Here is a 26,224-nt window from a genome sequence, read left to right as displayed (position 1 = left end):
AAGATGTATCCAAAAATTTTAAAGGAAGTGAGGGCAGAAATTCCTGGATTCAGAAAGTGTTAGGCTGGAACATCATAACTTTATGGCCTTATTCAAGAAAGGTTGTAATAATAATCCCAGCCATTATAGAATCAATTTAACTTTGGGAAAGTTCTAGAAACAATTATTTTGGATAGAGTTTATAGTCGTGTGGATTAGGAAGAGTCAGCATGGATTTTTAAAGGGGAAGTTGCATGTAACTAACTTACTGGTGATTTTTAGATGAAGATATGTGGATTTCCAGAAGGTGATTGATACAGTGCTACATGACAGATTTATGAGGAAAGCTTTTTAGGTCATGGCTTTAAATAAAAAGGACTGTAGCAACATGTAAACGGAGTTCGTGACAGGAAACCAAGAGTAATGGTCCATGGTTTTTTTTTGGGCTAGAGAAAGATGTGTAGTGGAGTTCCCCAGGGATTGATATTGGGACCCTTCCTTTTCCTGACATATATTTACAATCTAGACCTTTGGTGTGCAGGGGACAATTTCAAAGTTTGAAGATGAAGTAAAATATGGAAAACGCAGAGTGGAACTCCAAAAGGAGGTTGTCAAGTTCCGTGGATAGATAGCAGTTAGGATTCATTGCAAAGGAGTGTGAGGTAATGCACTTTTGATTTTAAAAAAAATTGAAAGATAATATAAAATAAGGGGTGTAGGAGCCGAGGGTGTACAATGTACACAGATTGTTGAAAATGGCCGGACAAGTAGAGAGCGCAATTAATAACTCGTATAAAGTGGTTAATAAAGTGTACTCGGCTTTATTAATAGAGGCATAAGAGTACAAAAAGCAAGGAGGTGATGTTGAACTTGTGCAAGACACTTGATGGACTTCAGCTGGAGGATTGTGTATGGTTTTGGGTACCATATTATAGGAAAGATGTGAAGGCATTGGGAGTGTGCAGAAGTGCTTTACAAGAATGGCCTCTGATAAGAGAAACTGCAGTTATGGAAGTAAATTGAAGAAGCTGAACAGTTCTCCCTGGAGAGAAGGCTGAAATAAAATTTGATTGAGGTTTTCAAAACCATGAGCATGTGGGATGGATTTAGATAGAAGTAGGAACAGCTTCATTCTAAGAGGAACAAGGGATATGGAGTTAAAGTACTGCGCAAAAGAAGCAGTGGTGATGTGAGGAAAAATTGTTTTTACTCAGTCAGCAGTTTGGATATGAAATGTGGTGGAGATTAATTTATATGAGACATTGGATGATTATTTAGGTAGAAATAGCGTGCAACAATATGGAGAAAAAGCAGGAGATTTGGTTCTAGATAATGATGGTCATTTAAAGAACAGGTGCAAGATGGCTGCCTCATGTATTAATGTTTATGATCCTGTGGAGTCAACAATGGATAGAATAAATTTGCTTAGTGCAGGCAAAATTATGGTCTTCAAATTAAAGCCATGTACCAACAGGTAATTCACCGCACACCTCCAGGCACCTACGAATGGCCTATAAAGGCTAGCCCATTCAGTAACACCCACATCCTACGCATGAATCAAATACATCATGCATAAAGGTAATAGCAAAAAATGTTCATTTTTAATTCATCCTTGTTTTGAATATTAATGATTTTCAATAACTTGAGGGTAAATAATGATGAGAAATTCAGAAAACATTGAGCAATTGAGAAGCTGCTGATCTAATTGTATAATCGCAGGTTTACGTTTTGCCAACAAGCGGTGGCTGTTGTACATGGCATTGTATACTTCAGCCGGTAGTATTAAATCCTATAATTTTTATCTTTTAAGTATTAACACTAATTCTAGAATTTACTGAAATGTTTGTTCTTTTTATTTAAGTGAAATTTAGGTGAAGGGTCAAGGCTGATCGTGTGGGATGCAAGTAAGGTAGAATGAGATGGGCAAAGGGTCAAGGCTGATTGTGTTGGAAATAACTGAGGTAGGATGAGGGGGAAATTAATCGGTGTTTTGAGTAGTGCTGAAGGTTTAAAATGTATGTAGAGTTTGGGAGGAGTGGAATGTTGGAGATGGGGAATTACGTAGTTGTAACATCCTGGGAGGTTCAAAGTCACTGTAAATATCATCATCTAGTAAGATGTAACAGGCGTACCCGAGACCAAATGGGGACTGGTGAACAGGTAATGTTTTTTAATATCAAGAGGTAATTGAGTGAGAAATGGGTGTATGTAGATGGGAACAACTACTGGGTGAAGGTTTGAAGCTGTATGTCTGGAAATAAAACCCTAACTAGGAAAGTATATGCTTGGAATCTATCAAACCAACTTTTTAACCTATGGTGTTTAACAATGATGTTTTTAACAAAAAGTGAGCATAGAGGGAGGTCAAATGGAGCTTTTGGGAAAATTGAATGGAGTGTTTACAGGAATATGAAACATTGATCAAGCTTCTTTTTTTCTTTTCCAGGTTGTGAATATGTGACAATGGTGGAACTGTTGGCAGAGTGAAGTGTCCAAATAAACATCACTAGGACAACATGTAGTTCAGTCCAAGCTAAGGAATAAGAACACCTTTCTGCACGGAAATTGGTAATGGTGTTAATGCTTTACTGCTGAAAGGCACCTGTGGGTTGTGACGACTGAGCAGTGGCGGGGGAAGAAGAGTAGATAAGGAAAGTATAAAACAGCCACCATGACATCCTCATCTCTTAGAAGACAGATGAAAAACATTGTTAACAATTACTCAGAAGCAGAGATAAAAGTCCGAGAGGCCACATCGAATGATCCTTGGGGTCCCTCGAGTTCACTGATGGCAGAAATCTCTGACCTGACATACAATGTGGTGGCTTTCTCTGAGATTATGAGCATGATTTGGAAACGCCTCAATGATCACGGAAAGAACTGGCGGCACGTGTACAAGGCACTGATGTTGATGGACTATTTGATCAAGACAGGCTCTGAACGAGTGGCACAACAGTGCAAAGAAAATGTCTTTGCCATTCAGACACTGAAGGACTTCCAGTACATCGATCGAGATGGAAGGGACCAGGGTAATCAAATAGCTGCTACTTATAATTTTTTTTTTACTGTCAATTGTGCAATGTCCTGTAAGGGTGGGATCATGCGACCAGTAATGCAATGCTCAGTTCCTGCTGTTGGCTGCCACCCTTTCTGGGCTAGAGTGAAAGTAAATCTAGGATTGTGCAAGTCTGTCAATCAGCTGCTGTTGGTGAATGTGCATGGTTGGATCAGCAAGGCAACCTCTTGGTTGTGACAATGTTCATGGTATTCTGGGTGACCAGATGCCAGATGACCACTTCTGCTGGTATGGTACTCTGTTTTGGGGAGGTGGAAAATATTGAGCTGGAGAAAGACTAAAATAAGTTTTTATTTTTCCCTGCTACATGTGTCTGACTACACTTTAGAGCTGCGTTCTTACATTAAGTTCTATGTGTGGATAAACTTTTCAGTCTTAATGTTTGCTGCTCTATCATAAGTAGTTTTTGAAAGTTGATGCAGTTCCGAAGCTGTAACCCATTGAAGGGAAATCGATGGCCTAGGGGTGTTATCACCTAGGCTGTTAATCTGGAGACCCAGGTAATATTCTGGAGACCTGGTTCTGAATTCTACCACAGCAGATGGTGGAATTTGAATTCAATAAAATCTGGAAATAAAGTCTAATGATGACTGTGTGAAACAGTTGTTGATTGTCAGAAAACCCCATCTGGTTCATTAATATCATTTAGGGAAGGAAACTGTTACCCTTACCTGATCTAGCCTACATGTGATTCCAGACCCAAGGCAATGTGATTGACTCTCAACTGCCCTTTGGACAACTGGGGAAGGACAATAAATACTGGCCTCGTCAGTGATGCCCATAGTCTGTGAATTAATCTTTTTTTTTAATTAATGGGGAACCCTCTGGACTTGAAAATGTTTCCTCTGTTAAAAGTTCCTTTTTCAGGCTTGTGTTTAAAAATATGTTAACAGGGACTTGTCTAAGAAGACTAGTGCTTGGGTGTATTTTATTTCTTTAAGTAACAAAGATTGCATGCTTATGATCTTTAAATAACACAAGCATTGTCAAAACTTTTTGGTGGCTTGAGGGAGGCCTGATTAATCTCACCAAAGTTGTGGCGGATGATGTCAGTGATGGGGGTCAAACCAGTGACCACAGCTGTGTGAAGGGATGTGTAAGTGTTAAGCTGTTGCTGTTGAGATAATTTATGAAATTTGTTTAAAAAAGAAAACTTAAACCTAACTTTCTTTAGTAGTTTAACACATGAGACATAACTTTTAGATGGGGCAGCAACAGGAGTTTTAATTGACAGCTATATACAAGTTTCAGAATCACTCTAGATTGAACACAAGAGTTGGTAGGTTTAAGAAAAAAGGACCAGTATCAATTTTGTTTACCTTTTACCATCCTGTAGTCACAAGATGCAACGGCGATAACTTTATCAAACAATTGGAATGGTCAGTCTCTTATCATTGAATCGAGAACAGAGCCAGATGTGAGGCAAGATAAAACCCCAACGGTGAAGAGCTTTGGGAACCATTTCAAACTGACTGCTGCACTCCACTTCCTACACATCTCCCAGACTGCTCGTTTTTGAAAGAAGTTGTTTGGTTTGCATCTGACTGATGTCAACTACTTCCATCTCCTTGGGAATCCTCCTTCTTACCTGACCCCAACAGGTTTCTGTACTTGATTTCAAGTTGTTGAGGCTGCTTAATCTATCCACTTAGTTTGAGATCTGTTAACTTTGCACAGGTGCAGATTAACTCAGGAACATGCTAATTTGACTTGCTCCATATTGCATTAAACAGTGCCTTTGCCCATTGCCAGTTTATTCCAAACTGCAACTTGGAGGTGGTAGATTGATGGCTTGATCTTGATCTCTGCTATTCCTGGCAATTAGGGGAATGCTTTAGTGATGGATTCTACTTAACTATGACTCTGACTCTAAAGGCCCTTGTTATGACTGTGCCAGGAACAATGACCTGATCATCAAGCCCCACTACAGTATCATTCACAACATTAGTACAAATGTGTTGATTCAATCACCAAAATGGCCATTTGATTCCCTTTTTGTGCAAATAACCAAAATAAAAAAGGCTTTCACCAGGCTTTGTTAATGAACTCAAAGCAATCTGTTCATTATAATACTAATCTTATTAAAACAAATGGCAAATACTGGTCTATAAGCAAACTCCCCCAAGCACACACTCATACAATCCAAACGGACAACTGTTTCTGAAGATGGGATCCTTTTAATAGAAGGGAAAAAAAATCTGTTTGTCAAGGGTCTAATATTCGCCAAATTTCTGTCAGCAAAATTGTATTGCTCATACTGTAGGTAAATACTAATGGAAGATTCAAGTTGCAATCAAGGTATTTTGGAGTCCCAGTTTTTTTTTAAGATTAGATTCCCTAAAGTGTGGAAACAGGCCCTTTGGTCCAAAATATTGATTTTCAGGATCTTTATCAGATGACCAATATTTTTATAGTGTGACAGATTTACAGCTCCTGCAGCTTATTCCTCACTGAGCACTTACATTTTTGTTTTACAGACCCAAGTTTCAAAGCCAGATTTTTCCAGCAATTAATGTCCATCAACCCCATCGTGTATCTTCCTCAAATCTTTGCTCTTTTTGTCAGTCATTTTGATTTTTCTGAAAGTGACAGGTAACCACAGCATACATTCAGCTGTTGGCTTCATTTCCAAGAAACCAAGTAGTAAACTCTTCTCAAGCCAAAAAAAATGTCCAGTTCCATATCTTCTGGTTTTTCACACAGTACATAAATATAAATGTGTATTTCCCACACCATTCAAGCTTGTCTTTCTCGTATTTTAGCTCATCTAACGTAGCATCTAACACATTTTAACCTCCTGTAGTACCTTTGATTCCAAATACGAATGCAGCCTTTAGACCTCCTGAGCATTATGATGGGTGGCAACGTACCACTGCTCTTGGTGGTGCTGACCTGGACACTTCATGAATACTGTGATCTTCCAGTTATGCTGTGGCATCTTTTACATGCACCCAAGCAGGGCGATAAGATTCATGGACTAATGTTTGATCTAAAGGACGTCTGCTCTGATATTGCAAAACTTTTGGCCTAGATTATTGGCAGAAGTGAGGTGAGGGTTGAATGTATAACCTTTAAATTTAGAGCTAAGCGCACTCAACTGACATTAACGCAGTGTGGTTAGATGGAACTGCTGGTCGTTGTTTAGATGTCTGCTCTATATGCGCTTCCTGTACTGTGTCCCAACTGACAAGGAGCTTCTTTGTGTCTTGTGTGAACTGTCCTGAAGCAATGGTTTGTTGCTTTGCATGTTGTAAGAACTAATGATTGGGTTCAGTTACACTGGTATGATCGTGTTTGTTTGTGGGAAGCTGAATTTTTTTTTATATATAAATGCTGTTGTGACCATTGCAGTTGATTTCTCTCCAAAACCAGGTATCAATGTGCGGGAGAAATCAAAACAGCTGATCGCGTTACTCAAAGATGATGAGAGGCTTCGGGTTGAGCGGAGCCATGCGCTGAAGACAAAGGAGCGGATGTCGAGCGTGACAACTGCAGTGGGCAGCAATAACCAAATCATGTTTGGGCGTGGCTCCAGCCATCCAAACTTGTCCACCAGCCAATCAGATGAGTGTGGCAAAATAGGAGGATCGCCTGCTTCCTACCATGGCTGTAAGTGTTCACATTGTATGTGTTTGTAATGTCCATGGGCTAACTTTGCAAGGCTGTTTTACTGGCCTAATCTATAGCATTTGGTTTCATTTAGCAAAGTATTGCCAGTAAGAGCCGTTAATCACTTCTGCAACTACATTGATAGCGTTCCAACCATGTACATCTCCCACAATTCTTAATGTATTGTTATTTAACAAACATTTCCCGTCATTCAGTAACAAAGAAAACAAAAGACTCATGACGATCAAAAATATTCTGATTTTTATTCTTTTATCAATAAACACGTAAAATGTTTGTATAGCCTGTGGAGTTCAAGTGTGAGCATTTCTATGTTGGCCGCAGGGTCAGGAAGATACCAGTGTACAGATTGGTTTACCTAAGTATGGAAAGATTTAATAAATGATCCGATCAGACTATTAAACATGATAAAATAATTATGCGAAAAGTTGCAACTGTGTTCTGTTAAATTGGAAAGTAATATGGAGTTTGATGGGAAACTTGGTAATATGTCTGATCGTGTGGCGTAACATAATTGGAGAGACTAGTCTGTCCTTGAAGTGATGCCCTTATTTGTTGTGTTTCTCTATGTCCACAGCAACTTCACCAAAGATCTCCTCCGAGTTGGAACAAACACGACCCCAAACCAGTGGTGAGGAGGAACTACAGCTTCAGTTGGCACTGGCCATGAGTCGGGAAGAGGCTGAACAGGTAACCAGGTGTTGCTTGGGTTGGGAAAATAGACAGCAATCCAGGTCGATCTAGGTTTCAAGGTGGTGCCATGGTAATGTCTCTAGGCTAGAACTCCAGGCCAATATTCTGGGGATGTAGGTTTGAATCCCATCATGACAGATGGTGAAATTTGAATTCAATAAAAAATGTCTTCTAATGGCAATTATATTATCTGTCGATTTTCATAAAAACCATCTAGTTCATTAATGTTCCTTGGAGTTTATTCAGAGAGGAAATGTGTCAGCCTGATCTCGTTTGGCCTGCATGTCACTCCTGATAGAGGTGGTCAATAAATGTCAACTTAGTTGAGATGCCTATATCCTATGAACAAATTTTTATTCTCAATTCATTGATACTGTCGTAAGGTAAATGAAATGATGGGTAGGAAACTAATGTGGATTTGTGAAGTGACCTTTAAAGGATTTCTTATTTTAAAAAAGCTTCTTCTGTTTTAGGTACCCTGATTAAATACTTGCTGTATACTGAGTTGTGTCAACATAATTGAATTTGTATTTTCATAAGCTACATTCAGGGACAAAAATAGTAAAGTTGAGATACGCAAATGTTTGCTTGGATATGGAAGAGAAGGCACAAATGATTCCACAAATATCTTTAGCTCTGTTCCCTCACCCGAGTGTTCCTTTGTACTGGTGAGAGAAACTGTAGTGAGTGCTAGTGTACCAATGCTACTGAATAGTGGGCACCCAGATGGCACACAGTGAGACCAGTCCTGTCCTGGACCTCCATTCATTTGTTTCCAACAAGGGCTGTGGGAGAGTCAACCTGAAATCACTGAGGCAGGTTTTTAGTCCCAGGAAACTTAGCTGACCAGACCAGCAGCAACATGTGGGACTAGCCTGATTTTGTGTGGCTCAGTTGTAATTTTTTTTTTCAAGCTTCCAGTTTTTCTTTTCCATTTTCTTTCTGGTACTAAGGGGTTATAATTTGTCTTAAAACTTGCTTCCATCGACATTTGAATCATTTTTGTCCCTCCTGAGCTTTGAAGTTTGATCTCCGAGATGGAAGAGCCTGAAGAAACTTGTTTAGTGTGGCTGGGCAGGGAAAATTGGGTGGCCCTAGGGACCAGGAACCGTGCTGAGGTTAGAGTAACATCTTGGCACTTCCCTTTGTAGAAATTAATCTTCCACTTCCAGTTCTCTGTTCCAGAGACTGAACAGGCTGGGGCTGTTTTCCCTGGAGCGTTGGAGGTTGAGAGGTGACCTTTTGAGGTTTACAAAATCATGAGGGACATGGATAGGATAAATAGACAAAGTCTTTTCCCTGGGGTGGGGGAGTCCAGGACTCAAGGGCATAGGTTTAGGGTGAGAGGGGAAAGATATAAAAGGGATTTGAGAGGCAACTTTTTCATGCAGAGGGTGGTACGTGTATGGAATGAGCTACCAGAGGATGTGGTGGCAGCTGGTACAATTGCAACATTTAAAAGGCATCTGGATGGGTATATGAGTAGGAAGGGTTTGGAAGGATATGGGCCGGGTGCTGGCAGGTGAGACTGTATTGGGTTGGGATATCTGGTCAGCATGGACGGGTTGGACTGAAGGGTCTGTTTCAGTGCTGTACATCTCTATGACTCTATGTTTGATACTGTCTTCTGTGAGGAAAAAGTGAGGACTGCAGATACTGGAGATCAGAGCTGAAAATGTGTTGCTGGAAAAGCGCAACAGGTCAGGCAGCATCCAAGGAGCAGGAGAATTCTCCTGCCCCTTGGATGCTGCCTGACCTGCTGCGCTTTTCCAGCAACACATTTTCAGCATTGTCTCCTGTGAGACTGGCTCTTAATGTCCCATTTTGTAATGTTACCCACATTAAGCAATAGGCTCTCCCCTGAGATCACAATGATCCAATAGAGGACTTTGTGCAGGTTTGTAAAGTTGTCTGTCATATTCTTCATGTTTTCTTCTTTTGTCTTTTATAGATCTTCAAAAGTGCCACCACAGCTGGCAGCCAACCAAGGAACACTGTGCTGACCCTGAGTGCACAGGTAGGACCATTCAGTACTGATACACCAAGCAAAAGCAGAGCAGAATGTTTAAGTTTAAGGAGTACATTAATCTGTCATTCATGCGGGCGTTGCACTTTGCTGTAGGTGCAGACTGATCTTAAATGCTGGGTTTTTTTCTTAAATGCCTCAGATGTAACAAACGCTCATCAGCATAGTTCAATCTGCGGATTTCCTGCACCAAATAACCATTAACCACAGCTTGCAGTCACTCCAGTTTAGGTATAGTATTTCATGGCCTTTATGGAGAGAAGTGCTCTTACATACATACCTCAGGCAGATGGTAACGTTCCAAGATTTGATATACTGTACAAATGGGCAATGTCATGGGTGATCCACTGTCATTTCGTGTTACTGTGATGTAAAGGCAGTCTCCCATTTCTGATCCATAGTCTGCTTATGCTGTACGTAAAAGGAGGCATTCTGTAATATTTGCCCAACCAAGGATAAGTTATATCATGAATTTTTCATTTTGTGTTTGATTTTACGGATTTGAATTGAGAGCTGAAGTTGGGCAGTGGAGTTTTCCCCCTTAGCAAAACATACTCCCTTGTCCTCTGCAGAGCAGTGCTCCCTGTGCTCAAGAGCTTCTATTGGCCTCAACCAAAAAGCATCTGCTTCTTTCCTTACCCCATCCTTCTATTAAAAGGCTATTTTTTTTCTTCTCTTGAGCACATGAAAGTTCTGGTTATGATTTTGATTTGAATACTTACTGTCAGCATACTGGGATCCCACCCTAGGTGGGATATAATTTTCATAAGATTATTATTTGCTTGCAGGTTAAATTGAAACGGATGCCATTGAAAACAAAATGTTAATTAAAATGAAACTGGTGTCTCTTTCTGTTTAATTCAACCCTCTTTCTTCCTGTCCCCAATCCCCCCCCCCCACCATATCAAACCCATTAACCGCGCCGCCACAATGTACGTGACCTAAATTGAACAGTCACACATCTGTGTGTTGATTTTGAGAAGATATTACCTTTTTCAGTGTCACCACGTTGTTACTGCAGTTTGAGCTTTATTCTCTGTCTTTCGTTTTTGTTCAGGCATTTCTATATGTTGTACCTCCTTATGAAACAAAATCTGCAAACTTCTTCTATACTACGAGATGATCAAGTGCAGTATTCCACTCTGCCTAGTGATAAGCTGTTAATTGAGGAATATGTGGGATCCTTACCATTATTTCTGTCCACGGATGAACAGATAAAAACAACCAGGCTAAAATTACCAGTATAAAACAAAACTGCAGATCCTGGAGATCTGAAACAAAAAACAGAAATTACTGGAGAAACTCAGCAGGTCTGGTAACAACTGAGAAGAAAGCAGAGTTAATGTTTTGAGTCTGCTTTCTTCCCACAGATTGTACCAGACTTGCTGAGTTTCTCCAGCAATGTGTTTTTGTTTAGCTAAAATTTACTAGGCCAGATTTAAATGTCGAATTTTATTGTCCAGAGAAGCCATTTGGCCAGTTATGTCTGTACCAGCTCCTGAAAGAGCTATTCCCAGTCTCCAGCCCCATCACTGGAGCCCTCTATATTTATCACTTTCATATATATATCCAGCTCTCTTTTGAAACCTTACATGGAATCTGTCTCCACCACTCTCCCAGGCAGTGCATTCCAAATCCTAACAACTCTTTATACACAGATGGAATATTGTACAGAAACAAATAATCCACAGCAGACTAACTTATTGTAATAAGTAACTCTGTGTGTGTGAGAGTGAGTGAGATGTCCTACATGAATCAGCTGCAACAAAGAACTGAAAACTCACTGCCCTCTTTCCCTATCTCTTGCTTCTCCTGACCAACTTAGAAAACAAGCATGAATGGATTATTTCCATATAAATTTAGAGAATGGGTATACTTTTGTGGAAATAGATTTTCTCAACATTTTGATTAAGGTTTAGCACACGGAGTTTGGCAGCTGTTTGGCTTTTTATTTCTGCTTCTTGCTTCGGGAATTGAACCAGTTGGTCAATGACTGCACTAATCATCGCCACTAGGTGTCACGAGCACAATTCGTGAGAAGTTGTAGCAGTAGCTTTGTGGTAGACAGTTTTTTTTAGATTACTTAGTGTGGAAACAGGCCCTTCGGCCCAACAAGTCCACACCGACCCGCCGAAGCGCAACCCACCCATACCCCTACATTTACCCCTTACCTAACACTACGGGCAATTTAGCATGGCCAATTCACCTGACCCGAACATCTTGGACTGTGGGAGGAAATCAGAGCACCCGGAGGAAACCCGCACAGACACGGGGAGAACGTGCAAACTCCACACAGTCGCCTGAGTTGGGAATTGAACCCGGGTCTCAGGCGCTGTGAGGCAGCAGTGCTAACCACTGTGCCACCATGCCACCCACTAGATTAGATCACTTAGTGTGGAAACAGGCCCTTCGGCCCAACAAGTGGTTGATCTGGGTTTGTATAAAGAAACTTTTTTTTGTCTTGGTTACCTGCTGTTAAACACTGTTAAGATACATTTAACCAGTACCTTGCCTTTGTCACATGAAAGTGTGATTCAGAAACTGTGTGGGGGTTGGGGCACATCAAAATTTGGTTTGCACTTTTGTGTTACCTACAGTTTCTACCCTGAAGTATTTGTGTCGTATCCTTAAAGTCTGTATTCCCAAATGACCATGTGTAACTTCAAATTAAAGGGCATGATTTAGGTTTAGATAGACTGCAATATGCTTTCAAATATAATCTCAAGTGACTAAAGCACTGTAATCAGGCTGCAGTTCTGAACTGTTCTGTTACAGACATTGACCATTTGTCAGCTTTTCATTCATTCATTCATGGGATGATGGTGTCTCTGGCTAGGTAGTGTTTATTGCCCAGAGGGCAGTTATAAGTCATCCACATTATAATGGGTCCGGAGTCACACGTAGGGCAGACCAGGCAAGGATTGCAGTTTCCTTCCCTAAAGGACATTATTGAACCAGATGGGTTTTTCTGGCCAACAACAGTGGATTCATGGTCATCATTAGACTCTGAATTCCAGATTTTCTTTCTTTTTTTTTGTCACTGAATTCAAATTTCACTATCTGCTGTGGTGGGATTCAAACCCGGGTCCCCAGAACATTATCTGGTTCTTTGTATAATACCATTAGGCCATTGCCCCCTCTGAAGATCAGCCATTGGAACATGGACCGTTTGGCCCTTCAAGTCTCCTTCACCATTCAATAGGATCATGGCTGATCTGGTGGTGGTCTCACCTTCACTTCCTTGGTGGCTCACAGATTGATGAGGTAATAGAGTCTGACCCTTTACTGACCAAATGCTCTGCATTTCCTTATTTTCCAGTAAGTGTATTCGGGCATCCATTCAGAGTCTGATCCCTGAGTAATTTCTTTATCTTTTCCCATCCCTAGCCCATAGTAGCTTGTAATTTGAGGCAAACAGCTTGGTCAGACACCCAGGGAACAAACTTGGGTCTTTTTCTGGTGGTCTGAATGTTGTGATACCATGCTGGAGTTTTGGTTGGGTAAATGTAACTCTTAGTTTTGGATTGGATTGTGCAGGATGAACAGCATCGCCGTGGTGATGACCTGCGTTTACAGTTGGCGTTAGATGAGAGCCGACAGAAACTGCAAATGCCAGGCATGGCTCCTCACAAAACCGAGGTATGGCCAGTGTCCCCCGAGGGTGTGAATATTCCTTTTAATAATTAGTTCCATCTATCCATCACTACCTTATGGCTAGTCCAGGTGGCTGGGAACACATTGGATTAATATCATTGCTATGGTCTGCAGTTAGTCATGTATCAGAATACTTTTTGATTGATAGCCATAGCAATTCTAGTTTGTGACCTTCCAAAAGCTGTGATGTGGTAACGTGCCAATTAAATGTAGTTTTGACACTTAATGTGGATCTGAAAAGAAGTCCCTTTCCTTTTAACTATACTGCGAGGTTATTAACACGTCCAGAATAAGTAAACAGCTCCACACTGCCAGGTGTCCTCCCTCAGCACTGTCCCCAACTGTCACAGGGGGTTGTATCAGGAAGTCTTGGAATGAGTCTGAGATCCTTATTGGGCCCAAGGCAAACATCACCGACTAGAAGGTGTTAGTGCACCATCACAGGTTTCTGTTAGACTTCTGTGTGGCTACAGAGACATGATCGTGAGGAGAGGCAGGGAAAAACCAACAAAACATTTAAGTATCACCCAGATAACTTAGTGAACATCATCGCTGTGGTAATGACCTGCATTTATAGTTTGCATTGAAATTTTACGGTGTTTTCTTTTAACAGACTGCTTTACTGGACCTGACCGACTCCACACCATCTCCCCTGACCCAGAAATCTGATCCCTGGGGAGCACCACTGCCATCAACATCCACTACCAAGCCTGACCCATGGGCAGCTGTGTCCCGGCCAGTGTCCAATGACCCCTGGAAGCAGATGGGTAAGATTCCCAGGCTGTTTTGGCTGTCGCCTATTTGCTTTTGTGTGTTGATAGCTGTACCACATTACCAACTAACCAATATCTGGATAACCTTGATGGCTTAGTTAGGAATTGAAATAACTCCTGACCCTTCATAAGCATTTGATGCTGAGCCAACTGATCTCAGGTGAAGGGCCAGCTAAGAGAATGTTACAGTAGGTTTGAGTGGCACTTAGATGTGTGAGGAGAGAATCAGCCCAGCCTCACTTTGGTTGTATTTGGCACTGTTAACTACCTCCTTACTAGAATGTGAATTGGGGGACTTCAGGCAAGGCATTGGAGAGAGACTGGGAATGTAATATGGCATGACAATGTTTTCAAAAGAGCAGGAGAATATGATCATTAGGTTCAACTTAATTTTAGAACACTTCAGAAATGGCAATGTTGATATTCAGTGTCCTTACTCGTTAGCCTGTCTATCTGAAACCTTAGACTCTCAGATGTTCTACTCCTAACTGCTTAATAACTTCATTTGTGGATTGGAGGCTCTGGTAGTGGTGTACAGAAGACTGTCTTCAAGTGACTTGACATATTTTGACACGGTTTGTCTTGACTGTGTTTAAATCCTGCAGTTATGATCAGTGTAGCTTGGGGAATGATGCTTACTGAACAGCCATTGCTTTGAATCAGAGGAAATGTCCTGCTGAACTAGATGAAGCAGATTAAAGTTTTAACACTTTGCTGAAATGGTCACCATCTACTCGGGTACTTGAGAGTGGAGAGTCTTGGCCCTGCAGCAAACTGCTGGCAAACACCAGTAGCATGATCCCTCTGGATTCCTGCACGACACACTCCAGATTGTATCAGGAGCACTGTCAGTCTTTCGACGATAGACTGTGTGTGCTGTATGTGAATTGCATGCAAGTTTGAGACGGGAGACCTTGAGAGGGTATATTGATGTTTTTGATCATCTCTGGGACACATGGTACATGCAGAATTTGTCTGTTTCACTCTGGTTTATTTACAGTGACAGCAGGTGCCTGGCCAATGACTGAAAATGTCTCACTGATCATTTACTCTGTGTCTTCATGGCTCTGCACAATCATCTTCCATTCTGATGTAACTTGCCCCAACCATGTCCTAACAGTGGTTCTTGATGGTTGTTGGTTGAATTGAGCCTTTTTTGTTTTCGGGCCTAGTACAATGAAGAGCTCATCCCTCTTCCAGCAGGTTCCCGACTGGCTGCCGCAACTTCTGATCCATGGGGATCCTCCGGCCGTCGTTTATCAGGAGAGCAGCAGTCAAGAAGCACAGATCCCTGGGGTTCAGCTGCAGCAGCACCTGACAGAGATCCCTGGGCACCTACTTCTCCTCCAGGTAAGATGTGATCAAGACATGTAGAGGACATTAGTGAGAACGATCCTTCATCTGATTACTTTTAATTTTAAAATGAAGAACTAATGAGAACCCCACTTTGGTTTGATAATGTTGTTCTTTGAATGGAGATTTGGAATCTACAACCACAGCTTTTTTAGTTTTATGGTACTACACTGAATATATGGGGATGGTTCTGCAGGCTGTCACCACCACCTGCCTGTGCTACAACATGAGAGCCAGTGAAAACATAACGCTGGAAAAATTACCAGAACTCTGTAGAGAGAGAAACCGAGTCAGATGAAACGGACTTGAAATGCTGAGCTGGTCCTCTGAATAGGAACTTCCTGAAGGACAGTTGTTGGGCTCAACATTTTAAGTTTCTCTGTCCAAAGATGCTGCCAGACCTGCTGAGTTTCTCCAGCATTTTGTTGTTCTTTCAGCATCCATAGTATTTTGTATTTTTGACTTTGTCTTTTTTTTTGTTGCTGTGTCATGGTGATGTGTCAATCATTAATTGTCTCCGTCTCTTCCGCTCCCCCCCGCCCCCAACAGTGGCTCCCCCCTTCCACTCTTTCAGTGCGGCTGATGCAGCTGTGACCGATGAGTTCTCTGTGTTCAGCCATCTCAGGGGGTCACCCAGAAAAGTGGAAGGCCAGGGCATGGGTAAGCTTTCTTCTGCCAGGCTGTGTTTTTCTGACTAGACTCTCATCGGGGTATGTAGGTTTGTTTTGTATTACTGTGGCGGTAGCGGAGAGGCTTCAGCAATGCTGCAGGTCCCTTGCACACAAGAGTGTGTCTGCTCAGAAACCAACCCTGAGACAGAGAGAGGGCGTGAGGGTAAGGGAAGTTTCAGAAAACGGAGTCCCAGGAGAGAAAAATTGAATTGATTAACCAAATAATCAATTATCCGAACGAAATAGCGTCCGCTCACCTCGTTTGGATAATCAAGGTTCCTCTGTGCTTGGCTGTGAAAGCTGCTAGAAGGGGTTTGTGTGTCAATATTGGGTGAAAACTGGTTCAGGGCTGTGCTGACATGCACTTCCCTCTGTCTCTTCCCACATTTCCACGAACATTGAACTACAGCTTCCAGGTTGGCCCAAGAGGAACACGTTGAGGTGAACGATGAAGCTGTATCCCAGGAAAACACTCCTCCTCCTCCTCCTCCAGCAGAGCAAGGGGAAAAACCTCTCAAACCGCCCCTTGTTGACAATATAATAAATCCTGATTTGTTTTGCAAAAATGTTGCTTAAAACAAGGCAATATAGTAATTGACGTTGCAATTTTCTTTCTGTAACTCTGACCCCAAGAGTATCTGTTCCATGGCAGATCCCAAATGTGCATGGAATTTCCTTCCTCCTGTGGGTTGTGGGAACGGTGCCTCAGTGCCGAGAAATTCTTCAGCTTCCCCAGCACCTGATTCTGACCTTGGATGGTGCACTGTTATTCCAACACTAAATAATTATTGAGGGTCATCTTGTGTACAACTGTAAATCTTTCTTAACGTATATGTTACTTTAAAAGTTATTTCATTTACCAATGTAAGAATTTAGGAAGATACAGCATTTCAACTTGTTTTTTCAAACCGTTAACCACAGTGTAAGCCCAACCCTCAGACAGAAGGCTGGTATTCCTGCTTGTACTTTTCCTGTAACGAGCAATATCTAAAGGGAATTTAACTGCAGCTTTTATGTTGGTTGTGCTGGGAAAAGTATGATTTCACTTCAGATTGTTTCATTTAAAGTCACTCTTTGGCTTTTTATAGCCCAGTGATAGTCTCCCTACCTCTGAGCCAAGGACTCCTATGTTCAAGTTCCACCTGCTCCAGAATTACATAAAAACATCCATGAACACCTTGAACTCACTCTTCAGGAGCCCATTGACGATGATGAGGAATTACTGCTTTGATTTTTAGCATTTTAGAAACGTGTGTGAGGGGACGAGAGGCTGATCCAATGGTTTATTTATTTGATATGTGCTGCATTAGATGAATTTGAGTTCCAGAAAATCTTTCACTTCTGAGAGAGAGAGAACAAACCAGTCCAGGATGGAGCAGCCCCTTCATCTCCGTCAATCCTGAGCCTGCTCCACACCAGGCTGCCGTGAACCCACCTGATGAAGGAGGAGCGCTCCAAAACCTTGTGATTTCAAATAAACCTGTTGGACTAGAACCTGGTGGCGTGTGACTTATGATTTGTTGACCCCAGTTCAACATGGGCACCTCCACATTATGATCCCATTCCAAGTACAGTGTCTTCAGATCATGCTGATGCCTCGGTTTGACCTATTCCCAAGGTAGTGGTTGACCGAGTCAACATTATTTCACTCAAATGTTAGTGATCAAAGGGGAACCGTTTTGCCTTTGACATTGTGACATTGCTGTCAGCTCGAGGTCCTGTACCTCCCAGACACATAGGTGGTATATTCTGCCGTGTAACCAGGGCTGCCTGAATCTATCTACTTCAGGGCTGGCATGGAGTTGGAAAACCTGTCAGCCCCTGGAGGTGAGAATGCAGCAAACCGTTGGGAGCTGAAATTGTGACATTTTCCCACCAGTACTGTGGGGGAAGTTGTCAGTGATACAGCGAACCTCTGTGCCTGCTTTCCCTTCCGCATCTGATTTTGAGATTTGGTTTGTGAGGTTTACTGTTTTTGTTTTTCATGCAAGTCACATTCTTAAAAATTAATCTACTCATTGGCTGTTCTGTCCTTCTCCTCAGGTGGCCGTTTCGAGGTTCTGGGTGATGGTCTGACCACTCCAGCCACGTCTGTTGTCACAGGCTGCTCTGACGTCTTTGACATGCCCTCCATGTCGAGCACTGTTCCGTCCAAGCTGCCCACCCCAAAGCACCAGCCTACCACACAAAAGAATCCTGAATCCTTTCTGGGCCCCAATGCTTCACTTGTAAATCTGGATACCCTCATCACCCGCACAACGCACCCAAATGTGAGCACCAACCCCTTCCTGGCACAGGGTGAGTACCACGTTCTGCTATGGGCACCAACCATCCATCAGATGGGGTTCCTGATTGGTATGATTACCCATGTAAATTCAGTTCAAATTGACATCAGTGCTTTCAAAAGGACATTGGAGCAAATGGGGGTTTGGCTGTGGTGGGGTTTAAACGAATTGTCATTATTCGTGCTGAGTTGTGACCTTGCTTCTCTCTCCTTCCTCACCTCCCCTTCCACAGCTGTGCCTGCTGCCTCTGCCAATCCCTTCCACAGCACTCCCACACAAATGTCCAGCTCCATGATGGCCGTGACCCAAACTCCGTTTGGACCTGTCGACGTGACCGCCACCTCCTTTTCCGCGATGCCCAGGGTCGGGGCTGCTCCCATGGTAACCATGCCCGCGATGCGGATGCCACAGAGCACAGGCATGCAAGGAATGATGGGGTCGAATTACGTTGCAATGGCAGCCCCTCCACCCACTGGTCAATCCGCAAGCTCCACCAATCCATTTTTATTATGATCCTTGTCTCAGCTTTGTGTTTAACCAATCTGTTTTGTATTTGATTCCTCTCTCTTCCTCTGCACAATTCCAGTGTGAAAGTATCCTGCCATTTTCCTTTGTCTTGGACAATTGAGAGAATGTCATTAATGCTGCAGATATTCCAGGCTTCTGTTTGTATTAAATAACTTGCAGCCACTGTGGACTGATCTGTATCTGAGCAAGCAGTTCAGTGAGTTGTGAGAGGCTCTCTGGTGCTGGTTGGAAAGCTGCTTGCATTTCCACCTTTACTTCATCAGGCTGACCAAATCCAGTTACAGGTGAGCCCAATTCTCCCTCCCCACAGTGGTGGGGGTCATAATGCTGGCAGTTGGTTGATTTTTAGTGAAGCTACGTTGTCATGATGGTGGTTGTGGGCCGGAGGCTTCAGCACAATCCCCTTCTTGTTCTGTGATTTCAACAAACAGTGGGTGAGCAGGAAACAAAAATGGCAACCCATATCAAGGTGCCCATTTCTCAGGGCTGTCTGTCTGATCACCATGCACTCAGCTGCGCCATTCCTGTGAATCGAGGTGGGAAATGTGGTTGTTTTGTAGGGAGGCCAAGGTACAAGACTGCATATCAGTTCCTTCCAGAGCCTTTGAAGTCCTGTCCAGGTTTGGGCACTTTCTCAGCAGACTGCGCCTCATTGCATTCACTAAATGCAGCCACTGTATTTGGATACTGCTATCTCTGTGCCCCTCCTCTTGGGTTTTACTGGGGACTGAATGTTGTCTCTGCCACTCATTCTACAGCACAGTGAACCTGCAGTATTTCCATACTTTGTGAACCTTGGTTTTGCACACACTACCCCACAGCAGTCGCACTGTTCCAAGGAGCTCTGGCCTTGCCAGTTAATGATGCTGTTTTGTTGAGTAGCTGCATTGTTTTCCAGCTGAGTTGCCAGCAGTGCTTTCAGACTGTCAGTGTGGGGGGGTTTCTTTGTCACTCTCCACTCCCTGGGGGAACCTGATTAGAGTGTGTCCCTCCATCAGGCTCCTGTAGCAAACTGTAGAATGTTTACAGGCTGTGAGGCCCCAGCAGTTGGGACCTGAGATTTTACAGCTCAATGCTGGAGAATGTCCAGCGTGAAGTTTCTCGTAATTTTCTTTTTGATTTAAAATGTGTTTTTTTTTTGTTTGCTGCAGTGTGGTTACTAACTGCCCTGTTCCATCAGTTTCAGTGAGGAGGGCCCAGGCATTGGTGGTACTGTTGGGATGAACAACATCTGCAGAGATGTGCTCTCACAACCCCCCCCCCCCCCCACCCCAAATACTACTCATCACTCAGTGTTTACAAAGGGGGAGTCATTGTGTCAAGGCTGCTAAGTGGGGCAGGGGGCTTTGACAAATTAAGGGGAGTTGCAGAATGCAGCGCTCAGAACACTAGCTTGATTTTCAGTAACACTAAATGAAGAACCTTAATTTTTTATTTTGGTTCAGGGGGGCAATGCAAAAATGCTCCAATTCTCATCTGCCAGTCGTTTGTGCCTGTCAGCTTATTGGAAGTGGCCAATCCTGATAGCACTGGTACTGACCGACTTTCAGCTATCGTAACACACAGACACCTGCTTTACACTGAATCACATTTTGGAAAGGTACTGAATCTGTTCGAGTTACTAATCCACTGGCTTGCTGATGGCAGTGTCTCCCCTAACCTGCCAGGAGGCCTCCATGATACTGTCTCAAGTTTACCTCTTCTCCCATGTTATGTCACTGCCACGTCAGACGTTAATCAATAAGAAGTTTCACCTTCTTAAATTTTGAGTTGTCTGAATTTAGTGCTTTTCATAAGCTCTTGATCTCCAGCTTTTGTACAAGAGCAGATGTGAGAGAGGATTGAGAGGCTCTGTACTAGTTTTATTTCAGCATTAGATTGGGGGTTGGGGGAGCGGCAGTAGTTTTTGCATTTCTGGGAGCAGTATGAGGTATAAAATACACCTGTTCTTCTGAAGACCATCTCACTGTCATCACTGAGCAGGGTAATGCACCCTATGCATTAAGCCTTTGGTCAGGATTTATAGTTCTTTGTGTGTGCACAGTAACCAGTCTTCCAAGAGTGAGTTACTGACAGCTGTTCAACACTGAACACACCCAGAGCTCCCTTCAGACAGTGACTTCCTGCTGAGGTGTTTTTATCAATGTCACGTTCTCCTACTAATGTGTTTGGGCCAAATGTATTCTTTTGAAGTTTGTTTGGAATTTGACCATTTGTGGAGCCTCTCCTTGGAGAATTCCTCCAAACCTCTGGATTCTCCATGCAGCCGTTCAGTACCACACCTCCAGTGTCCACTCCCAACACCATCCAAAGTCCTGTGGTGTAACTACAAGGTGAACAGTCATGCTGAGGTCTAGTCCAGTATTGTGCAGAAACTTTTTTGAAGTTTACAAACACTAATTGTGTGTAGGAAAAGGACTGAGAGAATTTTGTGGATCTTTTAAAACCCTGAATTGCTTCACTACACTTAATCTTGTGGAGTCAAGACGGGAGTTTGTAGTTTTCAGTGATGCTTCTCTGCAGTTACAAGAAAGGCAAATTACAGCAAACTTTCATACAAAATTAACTAACGTTTTAATTAGTCAGGATATTTTAATTCTGGGCTTAAATTTTTACAAAAAAAACTAATGAAGTGAAAATTACTTTAATAATTCCAGTCAAGATCAAATACACAGAACTGTCAACCCAGAAAAAGTTAATTTCTGCCTCAGAATTAAATGTCCTCTGCAGTATTACTGGTCTCTGTATATAGTAACCCTTTGCAGTATTAGTTGTTCCTGTACAAAAACCCTTTTTGTGTTTTAATGATCTGAGTACAGAATATTTCTTGATACCTTCCAACAAACTACAGAATGTGATGCTCAGCATTGGAAAAGTCAATGTTGTTATGTTTTTTTTTCCTCTCCTATTACTGGAGCCAGTTCTCTGGGGACAAGTGTCCAATCTATCTAGAGAACCACGCTATCCTGGGCAAAACTGAAAGACACTAATGACTTGGTGCAGTAATTTTAAATATTGGTATTGAAGCAATGTTGTATTTATGTTCTGACTAACACTATATATTTGTTTACAGGAATTTCCATAAAGATGTTTACCACTCAATTTCTTTACATCTCTCCTATCCTTCCTAGAAGCCTCTTTAACCTGAAGCACAGAATCCTTCCTGGTCTTGCCCTGTCCACTTATCTCTGTCATAAGCTATAGCCTCTGAATGATGTCCTCTCAAGCTCACAGGAGAACTTTGGACCTCTTTTATCAAATTTGAATTTAAAAACTGTCTACCCTCCAGTGCTTAGTTTCTGAGGTAAATTGAGCCTTGGACTTTCTAAAAGCAGTTCCACGTCCAACGTTTGATCTTTATTTTCTGAATCATTTTAGGTACCTTGGATAATAACTGTGAAAGGAGGTGTAGGCCTTAACTCCTTAAGTGTGTTGTCTGGGGCTACTGGATAGTTCACTCACCCTGACCTTCCACCTTTTTGAATTGGTGCTAATTCATTCACAGGTATCCAGTGTGGGAAATGTTTCACTGGAGCTTTGGGCAGAGGCATGAGGCAGAAGCCGTGCCCCTCAGTGTTTTTGTTGTGTCGAGCCTGGGCTGTACTTATCCTTACAGTGTAGAGAGAGCTTTACACTGTATCTAACCCAGCGCTATCCCTGTCTCAGGATTGTTTTATGGGGTTATTGTAGAGGGAGCATTACTCTGGATATAATCCTGTTCTGTATCTTGCCCAAGGAGAACCGGGAAATGCTATTATTAGGTGGTTGTGATCAGCATTCATTGAAGCATAATGTCTCTCAAATTAACAAATACAAACTTCTGATTTAAATGTAACATTGAAGTTTGAAATACATTCTGTGATAATGAAAGAGGAGGACATGATTGTGCAAAAGTTGCTGCAAGTGTTTGCAGATGTGATGTTGTCTTGACTAGGGTAGTTGGTAGTTCTAATGAAGGGGACTAAAAGCATGTCCATATTTGGGATTAAATGTGTGTGCACACACGTAGGGATAAGGATGGGTTCTGTGGTTTTCTCTCTGAACATGTCTGACATGGAGTCTGGTCCACTGGCAGCTGTTGCTCCAGTGTTGCAATACTTGAATATAAAAGTGTGACTGGAATCTGGAAACAGTCCAGTCTGGTCTCCAATGCAGGGGAGAGTTTAAAACCTAGAGCAGGTAAAATCAGTGCCTGTGGGAAATCTAACAGTCAGCAACTGAGAGACCTGTCTTAACAGCCAATTTTAAAAAGTTATGTTTTGGAAAGCTGAATGTTGCTGGAAATGGGACCTGAAACAGTTGCTGCATTGTGCATCTTGCAGCTCAAATTGGTGTCAAAGCGAAGTCATGATTTTTTTTTAGGAGTAGTGAAGAAATCAAATCTGCTAAAGGGCAACTTGGCCAATTTTGAGTGACGACTCATTTGCCATCTGGTGTAACGGACTTTGTAAACAGACCTATATGCTGGCTTCTATGAAAATGAATTATTCCCATTCCGTCCTGATCACCTTACCTGCAAAGCACCCCTCTTGATCTATCCTGTTTGATCTTTCTCCTCTTATGTGTAGGTTTCTGATTCATGAACGCCTCTACAGCAATAGAGAGGCATTCAAATTCTCTTGGAAAATCTGCTCTGTACCTCCTTTTACTTCATGCACTGCACTGCAGTGGTTCAGAAGATATGTTCTGTGTTTTATTTTTGTAAAACTTTACAACATTTGAAGGGACCTGGATATCATCTGCCATGTACACACTTGTCTGTGCTACGGTATTGTGCAGAAATGGAGGTTACTAAGAGCCATCAATTTAATTTCCTGCCCCTGTGTTGAAAGTAGCCACTGGTCTAAACTCCTTTTGGCCAAGTGAGGAAAGGCCTAAACTGTTCAGACCAGTAGGACCCATGGCTTCCCAGACTCCGCTGGTTTAGCTCATCCGTCAACCATGGGCAGCAGGTAGGGATGGAATAGCAGCCCAGATGGGCACATCTCATCTTGGCTTTCCATGTTGGCATCAGCCAGTGTAAAGACTCTTCACCTCTATCTGTTCAATGGCTGTCTCCTTCCCACACATTTCATTTGCTTTCTTGAGTTCACGCAGGGCAAAGTCTTCCACAGGGTCAGAGGTGCGAATTGCAATCGCTTGGAGATGAACAGGTCCCTTCAATTTAGACATTGGTAAAATTTAGACATCCAAAGAATTTATTTTGTAGTGTATCATATGCATTAATTTATTATTCATGAGTATTTATGTATAAATATATTTTACCCTATTGTAACCTGGAGTACAAGAATCAACACCCATTTTTACTTGGTGCAGTCATAGTGTATTCTTACATAATTGGACTTTGTGTCCGTATACAAACTATGCATGTGGAATTATTTAAGAACTGGTTTATTCCTGAAGCCCATTATTGTTTTCTTAGATGATGCCATCAGTATTTTGGAGGGATTGTTTATACTCATTGCTAGTGATGCTGTACAGTGTAGTTAATGTTTCTAGTATTGTTGATGCATTGACTCCGATATTTCTGGACTGTAGCAAGTGTTATTTGGTGCCCAGTTGCTGTTGGTTTGAACTATGGTTGAGGGATAGACTGTTACTATAATGAAATATTGGGGAATTGTCTGTTATGAAATAATTCAGTAATTATGAAAATTGAATGTTACCCTTCCCTTTGCTGCACTGTTAATATTCCCTAATCCTGATCTGCTGCCCTGTTATCCTGCAACAGTAGTTCACCAGTGTGTTGTGGAGCAATAGCTTTAAGCAGTAATTCAGAATTTGATTTTAAATCCCACTGTCTCCTGCTCTACACAGTGCCATATTTCTCTTGGGCACCAGAATCATTGCTACAGTCCTCATCTTTTACTGTAGATATCCAGTTCTTTTTTTAAAGAAAGTATTAAACCAATTTGGCCAGATTAACTGTACCTGCAAAAATAAAATTGTGAACCTGTCCTATATCGGTGCTTCTTTTAACTTAAAACCAGTTTTGGCAGAATTTTAATTCAGGATGCAGCTGTGACTGCTTTTAGTGGGGTGTGTTCACTAAAAAAATTTCAGTGGGTACTGTACAGTTTTTGTGGCAGATCAGTTTACTTAGCAGAATCACTAGACACCTGAGAGATCAGTGCAATATCACCTAAATGATAGTCCCATTCTTTACAGTTATGATATTGATTAGTTTGTTTATTTTTAAGTCTTATTAAACTAGCTTTCTTTTTCCCCCATGTTGTACATCCTAGTAAAAAGTGACATGCCTTGAATAGATGCAGTACTCCCACTTGAGGCCCAACCAATTTTTTAAGCTTAACACTGATGTCCTTGTGCACTGATGCCTTACAGTGGCAGAGACTATACCATCCTCAGGTGACTGTCTGTCTGCCTTGAGCCTGCATTTTCCCCCTGTCGCTGTGTGGGTTTCCTCCCACAAGTCAGAGCTGTGCAGTTAGTTGGATTTGCCATGCTCCATTGCCCATAGTGTCCAGCAATTAAGCAGGGTGGGTGGATTAGCTATAGGAAATGTAGGGATAGGGTGGGAGGCTAGGGCTAGATGGGATGCTATTTGGAGGGTCAGTGTGGACTCAATGGGCCAAATGGTGTCCACACTCTTAAAGATTCTATTGTATATGCTATTCTGTGTGTCCCTGTTCATAAGCATCTTAGGCTTTATTAACCATGCCCTCAGTCTGCCAACTTTTAAGGAATGATTACACATGGGTGAAAAAGCAAGGTGTTGAGGAGTAACTGTTTTAAAACAAAAAGTGATTGTAGAAGAAATTCCAGAACTTGGGGCCTAGGCAATTGGAGGTACAGCTGACCAGCCTGGACCAATTTTATTTGGGAATGCATGATAGAACAGAAGGAAAGGAAGTGAAAAGAGGGTTCTGGTGCTAGAGAAGATGAGAATTTTAAACCAAGACTTTTTGAAGAGAGTCAACATCTGTCATTGAACACAAGGGAGATAGCTTTAACTTGTGTTGCTCTGAAGTCAGGCAATGGCTCTGGGAGGGTTGACTGTAGGAGTCCCACAATTCACTTGTTCCTGCACAACTGCCATAAATCCATTTATGCATAATACTGTCCAACTTGAATTCCTGATAACACCAGCTACACTTGCAGTTTCAGTAGAAACCACCAAATATTCTCACACAGTGCTCATGTGCAATATTTCCCCATGCAGCCACTGATGTAAAAACATAGCCTCACCATAAACTTCCACACATTCTGCAGCTAGTACTGACTGACCCCCAGATATTCAAAACTGTTTAGTCAATACAACAGGCTACCATTGGGTCAGAGATGTCGTAACATTCAAATAGGTATTTTCTCATATTAGGCCTCCTGGCTCAGAGTTAGGGATACTACCACTGCACAACAGCCCTTCCAAGGATGTAGACACTTTTTTTAAATTAAGAAAATCAACCTGTTCAGGGACGTTAACATAATTCTAGTGCAGCTGAGACTCCAATGCAGGCCTCTAGGACTAGAGATGCCTGTGCCACAAGAGTCAAGTGTGGAACTGGAAAAGCACAGCAGGTAAGGCAGCATCTGAGCAG

The 26,224-nt window shown here is 42.2% G+C and overlaps 1 protein-coding gene across 4 annotated transcripts in view; it reads left to right on the top strand.

Annotated features, from left to right (window-relative positions):
* Positions 1-24,626, top strand: part of LOC132831374 (epsin-2-like) — a 32,763-nt gene extending 8,137 nt beyond the window's left edge. For 2 of the 4 annotated variants that reach the window (XM_060849482.1, XM_060849483.1), the window contains exons 2-11: positions 2,426-3,008; positions 6,428-6,664; positions 7,260-7,372; positions 9,327-9,392; positions 12,939-13,040; positions 13,669-13,822; positions 15,029-15,178; positions 15,731-15,841; positions 17,896-18,150; positions 18,370-24,626. In XM_060849482.1, the coding sequence (XP_060705465.1) occupies positions 2,651-3,008; positions 6,428-6,664; positions 7,260-7,372; positions 9,327-9,392; positions 12,939-13,040; positions 13,669-13,822; positions 15,029-15,178; positions 15,731-15,841; positions 17,896-18,150; positions 18,370-18,650 (1,827 nt within the window). In that variant the 5' untranslated portion in view covers positions 2,426-2,650 and the 3' untranslated portion in view covers positions 18,651-24,626. The remainder of the gene's footprint in view (positions 1-2,425; positions 3,009-6,427; positions 6,665-7,259; positions 7,373-9,326; positions 9,393-12,938; positions 13,041-13,668; positions 13,823-15,028; positions 15,179-15,730; positions 15,842-17,895; positions 18,151-18,369) is intronic. The other 2 variants (XM_060849485.1, XM_060849486.1) reach the window with 2 other exon arrangements.
* The last annotated feature ends 1,598 nt before the right edge of the window (positions 24,627-26,224 follow it).

Source organism: Hemiscyllium ocellatum, chromosome 33, assembly GCF_020745735.1.
Source record: "Hemiscyllium ocellatum isolate sHemOce1 chromosome 33, sHemOce1.pat.X.cur, whole genome shotgun sequence".
NCBI classification, from domain to species: Eukaryota; Metazoa; Chordata; class Chondrichthyes; order Orectolobiformes; family Hemiscylliidae; genus Hemiscyllium; species Hemiscyllium ocellatum.
Note: the sequence above shows the minus strand (reverse complement) of the source record. Positions and strands in the feature narration are given on the sequence as shown.